The 22,262-nt window shown below is 28.9% G+C and overlaps 1 protein-coding gene across 1 annotated transcript; it reads left to right on the forward strand.

Annotated features, from left to right (window-relative positions):
- The first annotated feature begins 13,230 nt into the window (after positions 1-13,230).
- Positions 13,231-21,980, forward strand: LOC129292353 (uncharacterized). Its single transcript, XM_054929922.1, has 7 exons — positions 13,231-13,410; positions 13,511-13,557; positions 14,340-14,619; positions 14,734-14,984; positions 15,073-15,442; positions 15,590-15,660; positions 21,806-21,980. The coding sequence occupies exons 1-7, from the start codon at positions 13,231-13,233 to the stop codon at positions 21,978-21,980; spliced, it is 1,374 nt and encodes a 457-aa protein (XP_054785897.1).
- Positions 21,981-22,262: the final 282 nt, after the last annotated feature.

Here is a 22,262-nt window from a genome sequence, read left to right on the forward strand (position 1 = left end):
TCTCTATAGAGAAAAAGGACCTGATGATTAATACAAGCTCATATCCAATTCGAATGATAATGGCTTAAGTCTCAGGCTAGCTATGAAACCGATATCAAATTTTGATATGGCTAATGTTCTGGTTAGTCTTGGCATTGAATTTTTGGTCTTTGGATACTCTGGTGTCATAATTTAGTTCTTTAGGCCCACAAATTGGCAAATGTCTCCTTAAAGATATCACCTAAATTATACAAATGTCGTAGAAAGCAACTAATTGGTATAAATTTTCTTTACTCCCATTGGTTTATATACTTTGGTCACATTTCAATACCCCTCTTTCAAATGGTTAATTCATTGTGAATGCATATATCTCGCATAATTTATTCCCTCTATTTTTCAATATTAGTTGTTTTGAAATTTTAAAAATAAATGAGAATAAACAATTTATTACTATTTATTAGTTATGAAAATGTAAGTAATATTCATGAAATGTCTATAACTTATATCTTATAAATGAAAACTAATAACTGATAGAAATTCAATATTTCTTCATTCAAACATGACTATTACAATTGTTTTGTTGCACGCACAAAAAAAAAATAATTTTTAACAATGACTTTTAACGATAACAAAAGAAAGTCACTGTCAAAGGTCTACTTTTAGCGACAACAATCAGAAGTCATTGTTAAAAGTAGACCTTTTGGTGGTGACATTGTGTTGCTATTAAAAGTAACCACCAAAAGCATTTTTATAAAAAATAATTTAATAATTAAAAATAATTTTTGTAATTACTTTTAGTAGTGACTGTTTGTTACCGTCAAAAGTGTTTTTATAAAAAAATAATTAAAAAATTTAAAATAATTTTTGTAAATACTTTTAGTGGATTATTTTTATAAAAAATAATTAAAATTAAAAATAATTTTTGTAATTATTTTTAGATGTGACTATTTGTCGCTGCCAATAGTATTTTCATAAAAATAATAATTAAAAATAAAAAAGTTTCTATAATTACTTTTAGCTGTGATTGTTTGTTTCCGTCAAAAATATTTTTATAAAAAATAATTAAAAATTAAAAATAATTTGTGTAATTACTTTTAATGGAGATAAATGGTCACCATGAAAATATTTTATAAAAAATAATAAAAAAAATTAAAAATAATTTGTGAAACTACTTTTAGCAAGTTTTTTCATAAAAATAATTAAAAAAATAAAAAATATGCAATTACTTCCAGCAGGGACAATTCGTCACTGCCAAAAGTATTTTTACAAAAAAGTATTGTTATAAAAAAATAACTAAAAATTTAAAATAAATTAAAAATAAAAAATTATAAAAATTAATTTACATAATTACTTTTAGCAACAAAATTTGTTGCCACTAAATGTATTTATTTATAGAATGAGAAATAAATTATATATAAGATCAATAATGATTGCTTTCAAAAATATTGATCTTGTTAAGCTAGTATTTAAATAATGATATTATTTTATTAATTACATTTAAAAAAATTTCTCATGGATTATTTTTTAATAATGATCTTATTAAGCTAGTATACATAATCAGGCTAAGTTATAGTCCCTCCGTTTAAAAATGTGAAGTATTTTTAATCAAATATCACCTCCTAATAAAGTAGTTATTTATTTTCAAACTAACCATATCTTTCTATATTTATCCCTATAAATACTCTACAATAAATCTAAAGTAATTTATCCAATGAGGGTACTTTTTGAAAAAAAAAACAAAGAGGTAATGAATACATATCACATGATGTTTACTCTGTCTGCTGAGCTCAACTTTTCACTACCCCAGGATTATTTAAATAAGATATTTTATATTTGGAGGTTATTTAAAATAAACAATAAATAAAATAGGTGGAGAATATTTAATAATTTTTAATCGTCAAATAAAGTTAGCTGTAATATATGCCACATCGTTACTTGACCATTAAAAACCATTAAGTAATAAAAAAAGTAATAATCAAATATGGGGTATTCTATGGCAGTATTTACTCATCATGTTCTTGTTCTTTAAATTACTCAAATTGTTTAATTTGTTAATGTTAAATCTATTAGGATCATTGTTGGATGAGAATTGTAAACTTGATTGTTTAATTTATGTTAATATTTGAATTATGGATAAAATTTATATAAACTTATTATTTATTTTAAATTGTAAAGTTATTGAAAAGTATTCTCTATTATCTTTAGATTGACTCTATTAAAAAGACTTTAATGAAAATTCAAACTAATCTAGATTGAGTCAAAACAAGACTCTTTCCATTTTGATTATCAATATACACTTAGATTTTTAATTTGGATTTTTTTTTTGTTTAGTATGTACTTTTAATTTATCACATGTTCATCCATTTCCTATCTCAAAAATAATAAAAAATAATTATTCAAAATAACTATTAAAAAAACTTATATGATTAAAATAAATTTTTATTAAAATAATTTTTAAGGTAATTGAAAAATTATAGATAAAATTTATATTTAACAAAAGAAGGGGAAGCATTTAAATTGGGGGAAGATAAAATTTTAATCATTTATTAATTAATTTTTGAGAAAAATGTGGAGAAAATAAAAGATATTTAACATGAACTAATAAAATACATACTTATAAATAAATTATATACTTAATTATTTTCATTTAAAAATAAAAATAAAATTAAAAAATTGGTCAAAATGTTTATAAGAAAATTATTTAATATTTTAAATTTATTTCATGTTTAGTTCATTTTCCTAACAAAAATGATATTTGCTATAACAAAAATAATATTTTATTAAAAATATAATACACACACACTCATATAAATTATTTTATCATATTAATAAATAAAAATAAAATAAAATATATATGCATATATTTTTAATAATATATTATTTGATATATGTGTATGTAGTTAAATAATATATATATATATATATTAATTTTGTATGTAATAATTGTAGTTGCATTTCAGTTCAATTGACAAAAAAGAAGGATTTTAGACTTGGGAGGTAGAGGTAAAGAGCTCAAATCTTAGATTGGGCATATTTCACAATAAATATGTGATGTGGCACGTGGTGGCAATATGACACACACATGACGGGGTGACGTGGCACGTGATGTGGTATGACGAGGTGCACACATGACATGGTGATGTGGCACAAGATGTTAACTAACATGGCATAAGGAGGCGCCAAATTGGCTTGAGATGGCTCTTTTATTTTATTTGTTTTTAAATAACTTTTAGCAACAACAAAAAGTCATAGCTAAAGGTTTTTAGTGACAATTTTTTGCTATCGAACAGCGGCCACCAAAAGTCACTAATGGTTTTTGTTCGTCACTACCAAAAGAATATCTTTAGCAGCAACAAAAAGTATACTTTTGGTGGCAACCTTGTTTGTTGCTGTCAAAAATTATTAGCTACCAAACTTTTGATGATGATATTTTGACAGTGAAAAGTTATCGTTAAAAATTTTTAGTAGTGATTTTTGAACTTTTGACAATGACAAAAGTCATTTTTTTGTAGTGACAGAGAACACACTAGGGACTAAACACTAACAAGAAAGCATTAATAATTACATTAATGTATAAATTATAAAACAAAAACATGGAGTAAACGTAAGACTTACAAATATTTCAACAAATATATTTTAATATCTTTAGAGGTAGAACAACTTTAAAAAACATGATTCAAATATATAAATATGTTAAATTAATAAAATTAAATTGATACCAAAGTATAATTTCAGGACCATTTCAGTAGTCTATTAAAAGACATGATAAACATGAAGAAACTATTTGACATTAAAGTTAAGAAAATTAAATTAAAATCTTATCAAAAAATATAAATATATTTACATAATCAGAATTGTTCCTCATATTGCAGTTTTAGATGACTTAGATCATTTACATAATTGAGTTATGTAAAATCCATGCAACTCATGGGAGCAAATCTAGTTATATTTAGTGGTTAGTCAAGTAAATTTTTTCACAGTAGCCTGAAGGAACAATTCTTCTCCTTCAACTACAAATAATAAAATAAAATAAAATTCGTTGATATATTGAAAATTTTCATTAATAAGCTTGAATAGTCCATTCGTAGCAATTTTTTTTTTTAAACAACTCCGTTTGTTCTCACTTGTTACATTATACGTTGAAACAATGCCTAGATTTCATATTCTGCTTAAGCTGCAAAATCCGTAAAAATGAAAATGGTTAATATAAAATTTAAATCCTAAGTTATAAGTTCAGGGGCAATTTGAACTATAAACTTTTAAAAAATATATTTTAAATCTTAAACAATTAAAGTTAAAATAATTTTGCCCTCACCATTAAATTAAAACAAGAGAGAACTTAAGTTAAGGACTACTATAGATATTTAATTTCAAGTCCAAAAAAATTCTAAAATTTTAGTTTAATCCATGAGAGAAAAGTTAACAGAATTTTGATGGTAAAAAAACTAAAATACCCTTCACTTGTTGTCCAAAATCACTAGTTGTTAATATTCTTACTTCACTTGTTAATTTATAAATATGAGTTACAAATTACATGAGTTGACATGTTAATAATTATATAAGACTTGACATTAATTTTTTAATTATAAGCAGCAGTATTAGTTGTTAAATTACTAACTTTACTTGTTAATTTATTAACATCAGTTGTAAATTACAAGTAAAGTTGGCAAATTAACTAATGTAACTAATTATCTGACAAACAGATATAATTTACAAATAATATTAGTAAATTAACAAGTGTAGTAAAAAAATTAACAACTAGTGATTTTACATAACAAGTAAAAGGCATTTTGGTCTTTTCATTGTCAAAATTCTTTTGAATTTTCTCCCTTAGATTAAAATGAAATTTTGAATTTTTTCAATCCATCTAAAATTAAACATCTATAGTGGTCCTTAATTGAAATTCTTTCTTTAAACAAATGTTCATTAGTTTTTTAAAAATTAGTGCATAATGTGCAATTTTCACCAAATTCTACTCTCCCTCTCTTTCGTATCCTCATTTGAGAAAAATTACACATTAAGTTCCAATTTTTTTTAAAATGGACATTTGTTTAAATTTAATGGTAAGGATAAAATTGCTCAAACTTTAATTTTTTAAAGTTTAAAATATATCTTTTAAAAGTTTAGAGTTTAAATTACTCTTAAACTTATAGTTTAGTGTTTAGATTATATATTAACCCATATATAAATTTTAATTTCGGACTCAATTGTTTAAGATTAAAAAAAATAATTTGTATGTAGTTTAAAGATTTTATAACAAAATATTTTTTTATAGATATTTTATTAAAAAATATAAATTATAATAAGTTTGGTTATAATAAATAAAAAAATGATTATCTATTATTATTCGGCCTAAAGCACATATGCTTTTACCTATTAGACATGTACTGCTGCACAGCTAGATAGAATTGTCAATCTTTCACACTAAAATGATTGGAGCATTCATTTTGAGCCCCAGTTCATGATTCAATAGGCTCAATATTGAAACTGAATTCAAAAAATCTTAAAATAAACATCATCAAATAAATTCATGTTTCCATCATCTTTCATAATATTATCAGAAATATAAATACATAACTTCTTTATTAAGAAGCAAAGATAACATGCACTAATTTATTTTTTCAACCATAACTAACATAGAAGTTGATATAGCTCTACCCCTAAAATACAACTACGTGGCTGTTGCATTCGCTAGGGTTATTGTTCAACTTTTGGGTAGAGACCCTAATGTTTTGTGACTCCATTGGGTAGTTTGTACCTAGTGTGAATACTATATTTTGTTTGAATAATTTTTAAATTTAATAAAATAATAATAAAAAATAAAAAATATATAAAAATACAAAAATAAAATTAAATTCTTTTTAGGATTATATTTTTTAAAAAAATTTAATTTAATTGATAGGGTTTAGTTTTATTTTAGATAATCTTTTATTAGTTAAGATTTTATTTCTCTTCATTAAAAAAATAAAAAAAATAAAAAAATAAAATTTAATCCTTTTTAGGATTATATTTTTTAAAAAAATAATAATAATTTAACAAAATTATAAAAATCTTGCTTAAATCTTTAAAGATCTCTCCCAAATTATCTCAATTATTTAAAAATATTAAGAGTCAATTTTTGAGAGTTAAACTTTCTCTCCTTAAATCTTATTTTTTTACTTAAAATATATATATATATATATATATCTGTGTGTGTGTTTGTTAATCTAATCAAATAATAATAATAATAATTAAAAAAAATAATATATGAGGGCCGCATGAAACACTGATCATCACAGCCCTAAAAGGCCTCCCTTTTTCAACGCATGCGAGCAGCACAGACGAAGAAATCAGATGGCAAGATCAGAGGGCTGCATGAAAAAAAAAGGAAGCCACAGCCAGAGGAAAGAAGCGTAGAAAAGAACAAGCGAACACGCCAGTAAAAAACACACAGAGATAGCAGCAGAAACATGAAAACACAAACTGTAGAAAGCAGCAAAACAGAGCAGAAGGAGCAGCAAGGAACCAGCATACGTACACGCACTTTCGGCCAGCAAAAGAAAAGAAATAGAACCAGAAACGCAGCATGCACGCAAGTAGAAGGAAGAAAAGGAGGAAAGAGATGTGTACAGCAAAAGGGAAGCTTCAGCGATAAAGCACGAAAGAAAAAACCAGACAAAACAAAGTAGAAAATCGAGAGGGAGAGACGGAGAACGGATGAGAAATGGAAGAAAAAACAGAGCACGAAAATTGAGAGGAAGATTCCGATGATTTTGAGTATGAAGAAGAAGGAACTCTGCAAGATAGAAAAGAACTGAACAGAGCAAGACCTCGTCCACATGTCCTTCAACATGACAACGCAAGACCTGAACAGAGCACACACATGAAAAAGAAGAGAGAAAGAGACCGAGGAGGAGGAGCTAGATAATAATGACCGAGAGTGAGAGAGCACCAGAGAAACTTAAAAAAAAAAAAGGGCACCAGAAGAGAGAAACAGAGATGGAGAGAAAGAGACAGAGAGAAGAGAGCGCCTGGAGAGAAAGAGAGAAACAGAGATGGAGAGAACAAGACAGAGAGAAGAGAGCGTTTGAGATCAGAGGGAGATTTTTAAAAAAAATAGAGACCGAGAGCAAAGAAGGACCGAAACACCGAAAAAAATTTTGGAAAAAGGGAAGAGTGAAATCTAGAAATTTTTTTGAAGAGGAACACGAAGCAGAGAAGAAAGGAGTCAGACGAACAAGACAGAGAGAGAGTTGAGTTTTAAGTGAGCAACAATTTTTTGATTTACATCCTTCTATGCTTATGTGATTAGAATCTCATATCTGTCTGGAATCTGTTTATGTGTAAGTATGAGGCGAACTAATTTATCTCTTTTTTGTTTGGGTGATTTGATAATTTCGTATCTACTTTACAATGTTTAAAAGAGACAATATGATCTATAATGCTTGCTTTTCTTTTGAGATCAGTATGTTTAACAGATGTTTGATCATATGTTTGACTGCTGTGAAATATTGTGTTGAAAGGAGCTTCTGGCATGTGAATTTTTGTTGTTGCTATTTTTGATCTCTTTTTATGGTGATCTTGCATTAACGATTAATTTCATTCTCTTAGGTTGGTTCTCTCAATAAGAGATATAATGGGCTAAGAGTGCATCGTTTATGATTCCAAATGAATTACCTCATTATCAAAAATCATCTGTACTCTTCCTCTTTTATTTTGATTGCTAAATTCAAGATTGAATGGATTATATTTTACTGTTAGTAAGCCTCCCTCAAGGTTTTATGGGATTAGCATAGTGATAAAGGAAATTTTAAAATTTGGGAATCTTGGATGAATTCTTTTTATAGGTGTGATATAAAGTGATATGCTTTCCTCCAATTTAAGCCTATTCAAATCTACTGTTGCATCATAAAATTTGTCACTCATGTATTAAGCTTTATGGCCTTTTAGTGATATAATATAATTATGGCCAAACACATATGCTCCCTTCTGCATTTATGGGAACCATTGTTTTTATTTATTTATTTATTTTATTTATTTAAATATTTTAAAAAAATTTATCTAGAACGTGTTTCCATAGCAGAGAGATTTTTAAGGGTTGAAATGTGAAAAGAAAATAATAAAGGATATATTTATTCATTATCTATTTGTTGTGTGAGATTTTAAGAATCTCTGCAGGCATCTAGAATCTAGAAGGATAATCTCGTATCATGTAAATCAATAAGGTTTTGCAGATATAAGAGAAAAGCTTATATGTTAATGTGGGTTTCAAAGGCCTATCATTAAAATTAACTCTTTTTTTATAATCTAAATTAATAATTTATTTAAGTCTCATATAAGATTTCAAGAATCTTCGTAAAGACTTAAATTAATCACATCATCATGTGGGATAATAAATCCTTGCAGATATAGTGATTCTCAATGTTAAATAAATGATTTTTATAATGATATAATATACAATATAGAAAAATAAATTAATTAATTAATATGTTCATATTTACTGATTATATCTTTTAATCATGTGAGATTTTTAAATCTCTTAAGATAAGTGTATTATCGTATGAGTCAATAAGACTTTGCAGATATAACGATTAAGTTTTTTAAATATATATATATATAATAAAAATTATATTAGATCAATTAAATTAAAAATGTACTTAAATGTATATTATTTAATCTTTTATTGTGTGAGATTTCAGAATCTCCACAGATGTTTAGAATAACCATATTACCATATAAGTCAATAAGGCTTTGCAGATATAATGATTAATATTTTTTAGAAAAAAGTGTATATGTACATACATGCTTACAAAAATTATTACTAACATTCAAAAATATAAATAAATTAAGTTATTAAACTCTTTTATTGTGTGAGATTTTGAAATCTCTACAGATATTTAGAACGGTTGCATTACTGTATGAACCAATAAAGTTTGCAGGTATAGCAATTAAACTCTTAATCATAAAATATAAAAAAATAAATAATTTTTAAACTATTTTCTTTTCTTTATTCTAAAAATTCAAAAATTGAGAAAATAATTAAAATTAAATTACTCTTTGCAATGTTAAAACACACATCAAAATTTTAGAAATTATTTTATTTACAAAATGATAAATTATTTTTAATTAATTTCTCTTCAAAAAATATTTTCACCAATAATTTTCAAGCCCGAACAACGTGGACTTTGATCCCCATCACAGGGTACGTTGGCTTCAGAGTCGGATTTTGAGTCAAGTCCTCTCTCGTAAATAAATAAATATTTTTAACTTAACTCTTATCATTTTTATATCAAACACAGGAATAAAAGATAGATAATTAAAATAACTTTAAAAACATATTAACATAGCACAACAAACTTCAAGTAACCGTTCTCACGAACGGATGTTGTGAGGTGCCTAACACCTTTCTCATACTTAATCAACTCCTAAACCTATTTTCTATTTTTCCAAACCATCCTTATTCTCCTTTAATCAGTTTTTCAAGATTTCTTTCAAAACTTTGGTGGCGACTCCCATTCCATCTGGTTTTGGCCTTGAAGGCTGGAACTTTCGTTTACGCGCCATCCGAGTCACATTTTTCAGGTGCCACACCTAGTGTTACTTGTTAGTCGTGTCTTTCTTTTATAAAAAATGATAACTCAAAAATATCAACAATTTTTTTTAACGGGATCATCATATTTATAATTGTTACTTCCTCCATTCAAAAATATAAAGTATTTTTTAAAAAGTTAGATGTTAAAAAATATAAAATATTTTTAGTTTTTCATGGTGTAATCATTATCTTTTTTTTTAAAAGTATTCTCTATTGAATAAATCACTTTCTTATTTATTTTAGGCTGAAACATCCTATTAAATAAGGATAAATATAAAAAAAATTTGATTAATTGAAAGACAAGTAATTATTTTATTGAGGATAAAATTAGTTAAAAAACAGAGGCAATATATAGTATGGATGCAATAATCACATACCAAGTATATATATATGAGAGTTCTCACGCATCTGACACTGTTAGTGGTATGGAGGAAATCAATGACTCTCCTATTGTACAAGTCCTATTGCTGAGAGCTAAGATGTTGGGGAAGTCAACTAGGTTTTTCGACAAGGCATCAATGGAAAAGTAGACCCTCTGCCCTGCTTTGTAATATCGTTGCAATGCCGTTTAGGAATTGTAGCTAGGTTCTGTGAAAGGGCGAGACTCATTGTTATTCAGTCTAGGCCTCCTTAAACCTTGCAGCAAAAAGATGACATGAAAGTGCAAAATACACCTACTCTGCTTATCTTAGCAAATGATAATGTTTTTAGACATAGGCAAGATGAATACTAAAGCAGATTTGGGTTAATTATTAAAGATGACTTAGAGGACATCAGAGAGGAGATAAAGCAACTCATTCATACCTTACAACCGGGGGGAGGGGGTAATAGGAGTACACTGACCGCTCAAGGAAGAGAATGTGCCAGTCAAGTGGATGCACTAAATTTTATCGGAACTGCACATTAGATATAGAGCTCAAATGATTTTATATCACATTATGTCTTAAAAAGAATGTGTCGCATTGTACTTTTAATTCTTTTATGTTAGTAGACAGGTGGACCTATCAAAATGCTAGATAAATATAATCTTTAGTTCATATTTTTCCCACAAGAGTTTACTATGCAAAATATATTACCCTAAACCAACACACCATCCAATTGCTCATTTTTTACTCGCCACAATGGATCACTGTACAATCTTGATTTTCATTTTTATTTTAAGCCCATGCATCCTGATTACCATAATAATACATGTAGCTGACTTTTTATTATTAATTATGAAAAAAATTAATCTTTCAATCCTTAAACTTTTAACTTACTTGTAACTCAATTTTTTAATTATGACTCGTTAGAACTCAGTCTCTCAACTTTTGATTTGCCCATGATTTAGTCCCTCAATTTTTTTTTAATTTTTTTATATTAGCTTAGATCTCACATTAAAGAGCAAAATGAGGGTATTTTAAAATAAAATATGAGCATTTCTTTTATCCCTTTTATTTGATAAGGATAATTTTTAAAAAAAATTAAAAAATAAGGACCAAATTATAAGTGAGTCAAAAGTTAAGAGATTGAATCATAGCGAGTCATAATTGAGAGATTGAGTTATAAGTGAGTTAAAAATTAAAGGAGTAAAAGATTAATTTTTCCTTAATAGTATTATGTTGACTATCAAAATGATTGAATATATTGCTTGAAATTATTAACTTATCTGTTTTAAGTTACAGTATTTTAGCAAATTTCAAATACTCCAAAAGGTATGATTAATTATGAAAAATTAATTTTTTTTCAAAGATACGTGACTTCGATAATTTTTTGCACCTTTAACTGGTTGATATATTTTGCAGCCTTATCTTATTTCGGTTACATATTTGATTTTCATCACTCAATATTTATTTATTTAGTTAACAAGGGTCAAATTCTTCCTCATCACTACACGTGGACCCACACACATGTCATGTCAGTATAAAATGGTAAAATTAATGAATGACTACCAGAAGGAGTTTTTGACTTCTCATAAAAATGATTTAATAAAAGATTATCTCATTTACCAGTACATAGTGTCCAATGCTCCTACAAAAAATAAAGGTAAAAATGAACCTTGACATAATGTAAATTTAACAATATCCGCCTGCAAAATAAGCTAAAGGATATTACGAGTAACTCAAATGCTCGGAAGTGTGGAATGAAATAGCAGCCAACCCTTGTTATTTATCATCGCCGATATGGAGTTAAAGCGAATAAGATAAATTTGAATTTGAGTTCGAAAGGCGGCCCAATAACAAATTTCATATTTTATTCCTTTTATTTATTAAAATTCAGATTAGGACGGTAAATTACCTAAAATCTAATTTGATTTGAATTATGTTATCTCGCCTAAAATATAGATTAGAGTGGATCTGGTATATTTATCGTTTAAAGACAGTATCATGGACTGCATAAATGAAACATTTTTATTTTTAACCCATTATGCACATGTTTTTATTAATTTATTTTTCAACCCTTTTAAGAAAGACTAATCTTTTTTTTTTTAAATGGGTGGATTTGAATTTCAAATAGTTAGACCTGATTTTTTTTTAATATCTGATGCAGTTAGTATTTGTTGATTTGAATTTCAAATAGGTAAATCTACTTAAAGCTTGAATTTTGAATCTTTTATTATATATATTATTTTCTTTTCCAAACTCAACATATACAAATTTAATTTATTTTTTACATAACAATAATAACAAATCATCGCAGACCTAACTCTAAACTTGAATTTGAAGCATTTAATCGTATAAAAAACATCCTGAAATACAAAATTGTAGAATTCACAAAAAGAAACAAGAATATGTAGCATGTTATCCTACTTTTATATATCTAATGATACTAATGATATAACATTAAGAAAGTGATTTAATAATTAAATAAACATAACACATCTTTATCATCACTTCTTTTGTTTCTTAATCATATATATCATTTGATTACCAAAGTAATTATATAAATTATTTTAATTTTTAAATAATTTTTTTATAAAAATACTTGATGACAAAATTAATTTTTGATGACAATTGTTGAATATCACTCTGTTAAAAATCTATTTTTAATGGTAATAATTAAAAGTTATCATCAAAAGTTTATATTTGGTATTAACTATTAATGATGACATAAATTTACTTTTAACAGTAACTTTTAATTGTTGCAGCAACTTTTTTGGTTATCATTAGAAGTTTTTTTAATTGTCGTTTTTTTTTTTACATTTTAGTAGTTCATATTATTCATACAAATTTAATAAATATTTAAAATATTATTTTGAGTAATTATTTAGTTAAATTTTTATTATATTTTATCACTACCTTCCTCACTTCAAGGATATATTTTCTAGTACCGTATCTAGTTTAGATATCGTAGTTTTACCAAGATTCCAAATCAATAAACAAAAAGGGGGAAAAAAAAGGGTATTCACGTTGAATTTTTTAAATATGATACAGAAAAATGAAAAAACAATACAAAAAAGGGAAAAAAAAGATAAAAACCATGATGATAACCTTATATATGATACGATATGTGATATATTAGAGAAATAATATGAAGATTATGAATGGATAAAAAAATATAAAACTCGATAAGCTAATGTTTATCCTAAATACATAGTCGAGATATATTATTTTTAATGAGAAACGAGTCTATATATATTAACGGTAATCCAAAAATTAAGGTCACAAATCAAATACAAGAACGAGAAGCTAACCAGCGAGATGTCGATGATGATGAGTAGTTCTGAGGACAAGCTGTTGAAAAAATATACTTCGATGGCAGATTTTTTGAAGTTCAAGAGAGAAGGCGATGCAAGGATCGGAGAGTTGCAGACGGCCATAGTGAGCTACCGGAATAAGTCTCCGTTGTCGTCGGATGAGGAATCGAATCGTTTGCTTCAGGTCCGACCCGAAACCTTTTCAGTTTCTCAATGCTGTTCTAACTTCTTGTTTCTGCTTTTTTGAATCAACTGATTTATTGTGAATTGTCTTTTATATATAGATGGTGCAGGTCGATTTAGTTTCAACAATTCATATGGCTGATAAAGAGTAGGTCTCTCTTAACGGGTTTTTTTTTTTTGGTTCTTGGATTGTCCTTTGTGAGATTATTTGATTATTGATTGATGGATGACACAGAGATAACATGCATGTTACATTTGTAAAATAAAAGAATAATATTAAATTGTTGAAAGTTTTTAAAAATATGAAAGTTTCTCTTATTTTCTCAAGCAAAAGTCAAATAAGCAAACCATTTTCCCTCTTTGTCGAGTCTAAAACGGCATCATTTTGAGTTAATCATGTCCTGATTTAACTGTCACTTGGAATATTGACCCTCGAACCACTTTACTGACCATTTTGATGATTGGTCTGGATTTTGGTACTTTGTCAATTTTAGTGATGAGATAAAAGAACAATGTTGTCATGGCCCAAATTTCACTTTAGAGATTCATGTATGGGAGCAAGTTATAATTATGAAAAATTACCAGCAAGAAAATTAATTATTGATAGGTCCCATGAATTTCATTTATTATCAATAGGTCCCCTGGGATAGGGAAAATTGTAAATTTGTTCGCCGGGCTCGTACACATTGTATGACATGTAAATTTTTCTCCCAATTTTATTTTATTATTTAGGGTTTAGTTGGGAATTTTTTACAAGTATTCTTTTAATATTTATCAGTCCAACTTCGAAATTTACAACTTGTTCAATGTCTTTTTTCATGAATTTTTTAAGTCAAATTCAGGGGAATAAGAATCAGAAGTATTTAATTAATATTGTTCTATATGCCAAGAAATAATTAATTGTATTGATCTCCACATAACTTCAAGCAGATATTATCAAGCCCTCCAGAAAGAACTTGAATCCTATGACTGCGTACTTTATGAAATGGTAGCTCCCAAAAAAAGTATAGAAAGTGGAGAAAACACAAACCCTGAAGCAAGGAAGCGAGCTTCCAGAAAAACAAGTTTTATTAGGTTCAAGATCAATGAATACATCCAATCCTGCATATCTGGAATTCTCAAGCTTGACCACCAAATGGCCTTTCTCAATTACCAGGCTGCAAATTGGTACCATGCAGATCTTGATGAAGAAACCTTCACCTTACGTCAGGTTTGACCTTCTAATTAATTTTTTAACTTTTCATTGATTCCTCATTTTGTTGTATTCACATCCATTATTATATACTGTTTAAATAATTAATAAAGTTGTGTACCTGTGTTTCAGCGTGAAAGAGGAGAAAACATGTTTTCTCTTTCAAAAGATGCGACTTATCGATACTTGAAGGCGATGATGTTGAAGCCAAAACATGTAGGTCTTGTCCTTCCTTTGCCACTCGTTGGCCGTGAAACCTGTGAACTCGTACGTTCAACTGGTGGAATTATAGGCCAAGCGTTAGCAAAACCTGAAATAGAGGCATTAAAGATTGATTTTGCTTCAGCAATCAAGGCCTTCATTGCAAGGAAGCTAACCAATAAGTGAGTGCGTGTTTGATGCATTTCTTAATGAATATTATATTCTCTTTTTCTTAGACATTAATCGATGGAAAACATTATTGTTTTGAAGGTTCCTTGCAAAGGTGATCTCACAATTAGACGAGAAATCTGTTGTGGTTGGTGTTAGGAATCAAATTTCATTATGTTATCTGAAGAAGGCAATTAATGATGGACATAAAAGGATTGCCATACTTTATGGGGCTGGTCACATGGCTGATCTGGGGAAGAGATTACGGTGGCAATTAGGGTTCGAGCCAGTGGGTCATCCACGGTGGATTACGGCGTGGTCAATAGAGAAAAAGGAGATGAACAATACAAGTTCTTCATCGTGTCGAGTTCTAAAGACAATGGCTCGAGTCTTGGGTTGGCGATTGAATCGTTGTCAGACTTTGACATTGCTAATGTTTTTGTTGGTTTTAAGGTTGGATTTTTGGCTTTTGGTATTTTGTTATCGTATCTTCTTGAAGATCTTATATTTAGTGGTTAGTCCACTAAAATTGTTCATGTCGTAGCTTAAAAGAACAATTCTTCCAATTCCCCACATCCTTGTATTTTGAGAATTTTTCATTAACAAGTTTATAATTCAGACTTCTTACGTATTGGATTCTCTTTTTCATAGATGGCATCCCAATATAGATCATAACAGGCCTACGCTTCTGTGAGCTAATCAAATTACAATGTGTGTGTATATACATGTGGGATGATGTAACTTCCATCCGGAAAGTTTATTTTAATCATCGACTTAGCTCTTTAAGTTTAATTTATATTAAAAAAATTTTACATTTATTAAATTATGACATTATTTTTTTAAAATTTTAAAATACAAACTGACTTTTAAATTAATCTAATGTGTAAAATATATTGATAACTTATATGTATATATATGTATGTATATGGCTAAATAAAAAAATTAGCTTTCAAATTAATTTATTAATCTATCAATATTGTCTTCTATATTCTTTTTATTTTTAAAATTTATAAGTCTTTTTTTTTCCTACATAAATAATATAATTACACTGCTTTTCATTAACATATATGGTTATCATCAATATTTCCATTATCCATGGTAATAGACTTTAACAGTATTATCTTTTATTTAAATAATAAGATTTAAATTAATAAATAAAATAAATTTTTGAAACCAATTTGATAAAAAATTAAATTTAAATGACTAAATTTTTCTATTCTCATGTAATGTGTGAATGTATGATGCCGCTATTAAGAGGTCATTGGATGGCGCTTTCATCATGACCTCGTGGCATAAAATATTAATATTATCTTTTTTTTTTTGCACTTAGAATATTTTGGTTTGAATATTAATATTATGTTGACTGTTTCAAGTGGCGTACAATATTACTATTTCAAGTGGCATATTATAATTTTAACTAAATTTAATACTTTATAAAATATTGTTAAACCAAAAAATTATATTAAAATTTTTTTCATTAATTTAATGTGTGAAGTATATTAATAATTTTACGTGTGACAGAATAAAAAAAAATGTCATCTTTCACAAGTCATTTTTTATTTTCATATTTTCTCTTATCTTCACAAGTCATCAAATAAAAAAAAAAGAGGAGAGAAAAACGATTAAACACGTTAATATTTTTAAATGTGAGAAAATAATATTTGCAAAGAAAAAATTAAAAAACAATAAAAGAAATAAGGAAAAGATAAAAATTATGATAAGCTTATATAATATGATATGATATATATGTTTGCAATGTGATAATTCTAGATTTCTTTTTCTATTTTTTTTTTATCTATCCTATCTAACCCTTTAATTTCTTAGAGAAAAGGGTTCCATACACGCGCATCACGCTATGCACACATGGGTATACACCATACACAAGCACATATACCCATCCAATATAATTTTCCCCTTTGGACTACTTGGGGAATTGATCAAGAGACCCCTTGCATCAAGGGATATATATGGTAATATAATTGTTGTAAAGATTTGGAGGAGGAAAGCGTACCTAAATGAGTTCAGTTGCACTGATGTAGGTACATTTGCAGGAACAACATTATGATACGAATTTGGTTCAGGAGAACACACCAAAGGCATTGAGAGAAGAGAGCCAAGGGAAGGAAAGATGCAGAGAGCTTTTTCTGGAGAATGAGATCGCACACACTACACTTCCCTTATATCCTTTTTGGACGTGTCACTAGTGTAGAATTTGAATTTTACAAGAGATTTTTGACACCAGTTAACACACACTCATTGTTGAAAGTAAATGCGGTGGTATTTTTATAATTTTTAACAACTTTCAACAGCAGGTGAAGGCAACCCGCTATTGAAACTCCACTTTTAATAGCAAGTGCATTATATCCACTGTTGAAAAGATGCATTTAAAAATAAAAAAGAAAAATATTCAACTTTTGACAATGGGTGGCCACCACTTATTGTTGAAAGTAGAACTTTTAACAGCGGGTGTAAGCCACCCGCTCTTGAAAATATTAATTAAAAAAATAAAAAAATTGCTCCTTTAACAACGAGTGGAGGCCACCCACTGTTGAAAGTGCCATATAAAAAAAATAAAAAAAAACGTACACTTTCAATAGCGGGTGATGTGTCACCCGCTATTAAAAATGATTCAAATTTTTTTAACAGATGAAAAACCCACCCCCACTCCCCCTTAATTATTCATCATCTTCTTCCTCCTTCACCACACCTCATTGCCACTGCCCTTATACTTCCATCTCAGTGTTGCCTCCCCCTTACTTCTCTCGGACCACCGCCCTCCCCTTTCCCTCGACACCAGTCCCCCTCACAGTCCCCTCAAGCCTGTTGCCCTCCTTTCCCCCCGGTGCCCCCTCCCCCCTCGAGCCCCCAAGTCACCCCCACCCACTCCTCCCTCCCCTTTACCCCTAAGTCCCTCCACCTATCGCCCCTTCCCCCCGCCCCCTTGGTACCCCCAATCCCCCCAACCATCGTCCCCTCCCCTCCCCCTTGGTCCCCCAAGACCCCCTCCCTTCTCCCTTAGCCCCCGCCCCCACCCCCCCCCCACCCCCCTCTCCCTCTCAGCCCCCACACCCTTCCCTTCACCCTCAGTGTTCTCATTCACTCTCCTTCATTATTTTATTGCTCCATTGATTCAGGTACTTTTTTTAATTATTATTTAATTGTAATTTTATTTTTTATTATTGTTTAAATAATTATTATTGGATTACTTTTATTATTATTTTTATGTAGAGTTGTTGTTGTTGGATATCTAATGTTTAGGAAAAATATTCTAAAATTTTATTGATATTAATTGTTGTTGGAAGTACTGTTAGTGGCTTCATAAAGCCTTAGGTGTTGCATGTGATTATTTATTTTGTGTAAAATTATAAATTTTCTCTTGTAAAATTGGGAGGTCTAATTTTTAAGGAAGACTCTGCCAAATTTTTTTTAAATATGTTATTTTTCCTAAATTAATTAAAATCATAGATTAATTAGGAATTTACATTTTTTGAAATAATTTAAAGACAATAACATGCACATTAGTTTTATTGTCCTCTAGGTAATAACATATGGATCATAGTTATATAAATGCTAGACGAACAAGTGATGTGTATGATAATGATGTGAAGGATTTTTTGAAATTTGCTAAGAAAAATGTTGTTGAAAATAGTAGAAAGTTCTATTGTCCTTGTGTAAATTGCTTGAATGAGAGGAGATTCAGTGTTGCTGAAATAAGAGAGCACTTAATTTGCGATGGGATTTGTAAGAATTATACAGTATGGATTTGGCATAGTGACTGATTAGAAAATCATAGTGGTATGTCTCAATATATGGAAGTTGATAATGATCTTGGTGATAAAGTAGATATAGATGAAGATCGATTAGAGGACATGATTCATAATATTGGGAAGAGGCCTTTGAATGAGTGCATATGTATGATAACTTGTGCACTGATGCAGAGAAGCCTTTATATTTAAGGTGTACTGATTTCAATTTATTATCTGGGGTATTAAAATCAGTTATGTTGAAGGCAAGAGTTGGGTGGAGTGATCAGAGTTTTACATGATTGATAGAGTTACTCCAAATAATGCTTCCAAAAGGAAATACACTACCAAATCATTATTATGATGCTAAGAAGATTTTGTGCCCAATAGGTATGAATTTTAAAAAGATACATGTATTTCCTAATGATTGTGTGTTGTATAGAGAAAACCTCAAAGGGGAGGAAAAGTGTCCAAAATGTGAGGTACCATGCTACAAAGAGAAGGGATGCAAAGGTCTTGTGGCATCTTTCAATTATACCAAGGTTCATGCGCTTGTTTGAGAATACTAATGATGTGAAGAATTTGAGGTGGCATGCAGATGAGAGGATTTCTGATGGAAAATTTTAACATCTAGCCAATTCTCCTCAGTGAAAGAAAATTAATCAATTGTTTATTAAATTTGACAGTAAACCAAAGAACTTAAAGCTTGGACTTTTTACTGATGGAATGAATCATTACGATAGCCTTAGTAGTATACATAGCTCGTGGCCTGTTTTTTGGTGATTTACAACCTACCCCTTTGGCTATGCATGAAATAGAAGTATATCATGCTATCCATGCTAATTTCAGGATCAAAACAACCTAGAAATAACATTGATACTTTCTTAAACCTTTGATTGAAGACTTGAAAGAGCTATGGGAGGTAGGTGTGGATGTATTTGATGCAAATCGAAAGGAGAATTTCAAGTTACATGCTATAATATTTTGCACTATAAATGACTTTCTTATATATGAAAATTTGTCTAGATACAGTGTCAAGGGTCACAAAGCATGTCCAATTTGTGAAGAAGGCACATGCTACCATCAACTTCAATATGAAAGGAAGATAATTTACTTTGGCCATTGTAGATTTCTTAGACAAGATCACCCTTATCGTAAACTAAAGAAAACTTTTCATGGTCACTAAGAGCACTTTCATGCTTCGGATGCTTTAATTGGAGAGCAAATCTATGAATAAGTGAATGATATCAATGTTATTCTTGGTAAAACTCAAAAGAACACAAGTGCCAAAAATATATGAAAAAAAAAGTCTATCTTCTTTGATCTTCCATATTAGCACTTTCTTGAAGTGAGGCATTGTATTAATGTTATGCATGTGAAAAAAATGTGTGATAATATTATTGGAATACTTTTGAACATGCAAAGAAAGATGAAGGATAGTGTGAATGCAAAATTAGATTTAAAAGAAATAAAAACACAAGAGGACCTAGACTCGAGATCAGAAGGTAAGAGGACTTACTATCCCCCGACTTCTTATACATTATCCAAGGTAGAGAAAATAAGTTTTTGTAAGTATTTACATGAGATTAAAGTACTATTAAGGTATTCTTTAGATATTAATAAGCTTGTGTTGATGAAAGAGTTGAAATTAGTAGGCTTAAAGTCTCATGATTGTCATGTCTTAAATCAATAATTATTACCAGTGGCCATCCAAGATATATTGAAAGAGGATTTGAGGCACACAATAACTAGACTTTGTTTTTTTTCTATGCAATATGTAGTAAAATTATTGATCCTCTCAAATTGGATGAGTTGGAATAAGAAGTTTGTATTATATTATGTCAACTTGAGATGCACTTTCCTCCTTTATTTTTTGACATTATGATACATTTAATAGTTCATTTAGTGAGAGAGGTTAAAATGTGCGGCCCTATCTACTTATGATGGATGTACTCAGTTGAGAGATATTTGAAAATATTGAAAGGGTATATGAAGAATCTTACTGCCCTGAAGCATTTATTATTAAAAAATATGTTGCTGAAGAAGTTATTAAGTTTTGTTCTGATTATTTGTCTAATACAAAACAAATTAGGCTTCCTAAATCTCATCAGGAGAGCAAGCAATTAGGTCAACGCACACGTGGGGTATCAGTAAAGATCATGAATTGTGATGAAGTGCAAGAAGTACATTTATATATCTTAAATAATATTGATAAAGTTCAAAGTTACATGGATACCGATAAAGAACTTCCAAGGGTAGAATGCAATTGGTTGAGAATGACTAAATAGAGGTTCTTGAAAGAGCACAATAGGACTTTTATAGATTGGTACAAACAACAAATCTTAAATGAGGATAATATTTCTGATACAATTAAATAGTTAGCAGAAAGTCCTAACATGGATGTGATATACTAGAATGCATACAATATTAATAGGTATTCATTTTATATAAGGTCTCTTGATGAGAAGAGTATTGTACAAAATAGTAGAGTTATGATATTGGCTGAAGTTGTGCACTTCTCAAATAAGAATGATAAGAATCCAAAAATGGCATCCATACCTTATTTTGGGATTATTGAAGAGATTTGAGAGGTTGACTATACTAAATTTAGAGTGCCTATTTTCAAATGCAAGTGGGTTGACGTCAATGGCATGTAAAGATAATAAGTTAGGATTTACATTGGTTGATCTTAGAAGACTAACCTATGAGGAGGAGTTATTTATTATGGTAGACTAAGCAAAACAAGTTTTTTATGTTATCGATCCGGCAGATAAAAGTTGGTTAATAGCTCTCGAAGAAAAAAGGGTGATTGATAGTGATGATAAAAATAAAACAGGCTTCGATATCTCTGAAACTCCTGTCTTCTCATCAAGACTACCCAATTTGAATGTAGATGAGACAGATGATGAACATGCAGCACAAAGTGATCACCATAAAGGGATATGGGAGAATATCTCTATATGAATTTAATTTCTAAATTAATGTTAATTTTCTAATTTAGAGTTATGCTTTATTTATAATTCTTTGTGTTTTATTTATTTTGTATTATTTGAATTATGCTTTGTTTACAATTTATTGTGTTTTATTTTTAGGAACATAGAGAAAAATCAGAGTGGACCTACAAACGGTGGCTTGAGCCAGCTGTCTATCGAGGTTACTCAGAGCCAGCCAACTATAAAGGTTACTCAGAGCCAGCCAACTGCAGAGATTGCTTATAGTAGTGATAGTGATCCTAGTCAAAGCCAGTCAGTGAGGAGGGGTAGGTGAGGAACAGGACTGAGAGAGCTGTTCTTTGAGTAGGACCACTGGCAATAAATTACCAATTCAGTTTGATCAGCAATAGAAATTGTGAGGGCCAAATAAGGCCAAGTTTGTCAGCTACCTTGGTCTCCTGTCACAAAACAAGCCCAGTATCTTGCATGAAAATTGGCTTGATGTGCTAGAACATGTGAAGGAACAGATTTGGGAAAGCATTCAGGTATATCATTATAAAGTTATAAACATTTATAATTATTATGTATAAAATACTAACTATTATTAATTGCAGCT

Source organism: Prosopis cineraria, unplaced genomic scaffold, assembly GCF_029017545.1.
Source record: "Prosopis cineraria cultivar Desert tree isolate PC_DT_omini unplaced genomic scaffold, ASM2901754v1 PC14, whole genome shotgun sequence".
Lineage (NCBI taxonomy): Eukaryota > Viridiplantae > Streptophyta > Magnoliopsida > Fabales > Fabaceae > Prosopis > Prosopis cineraria.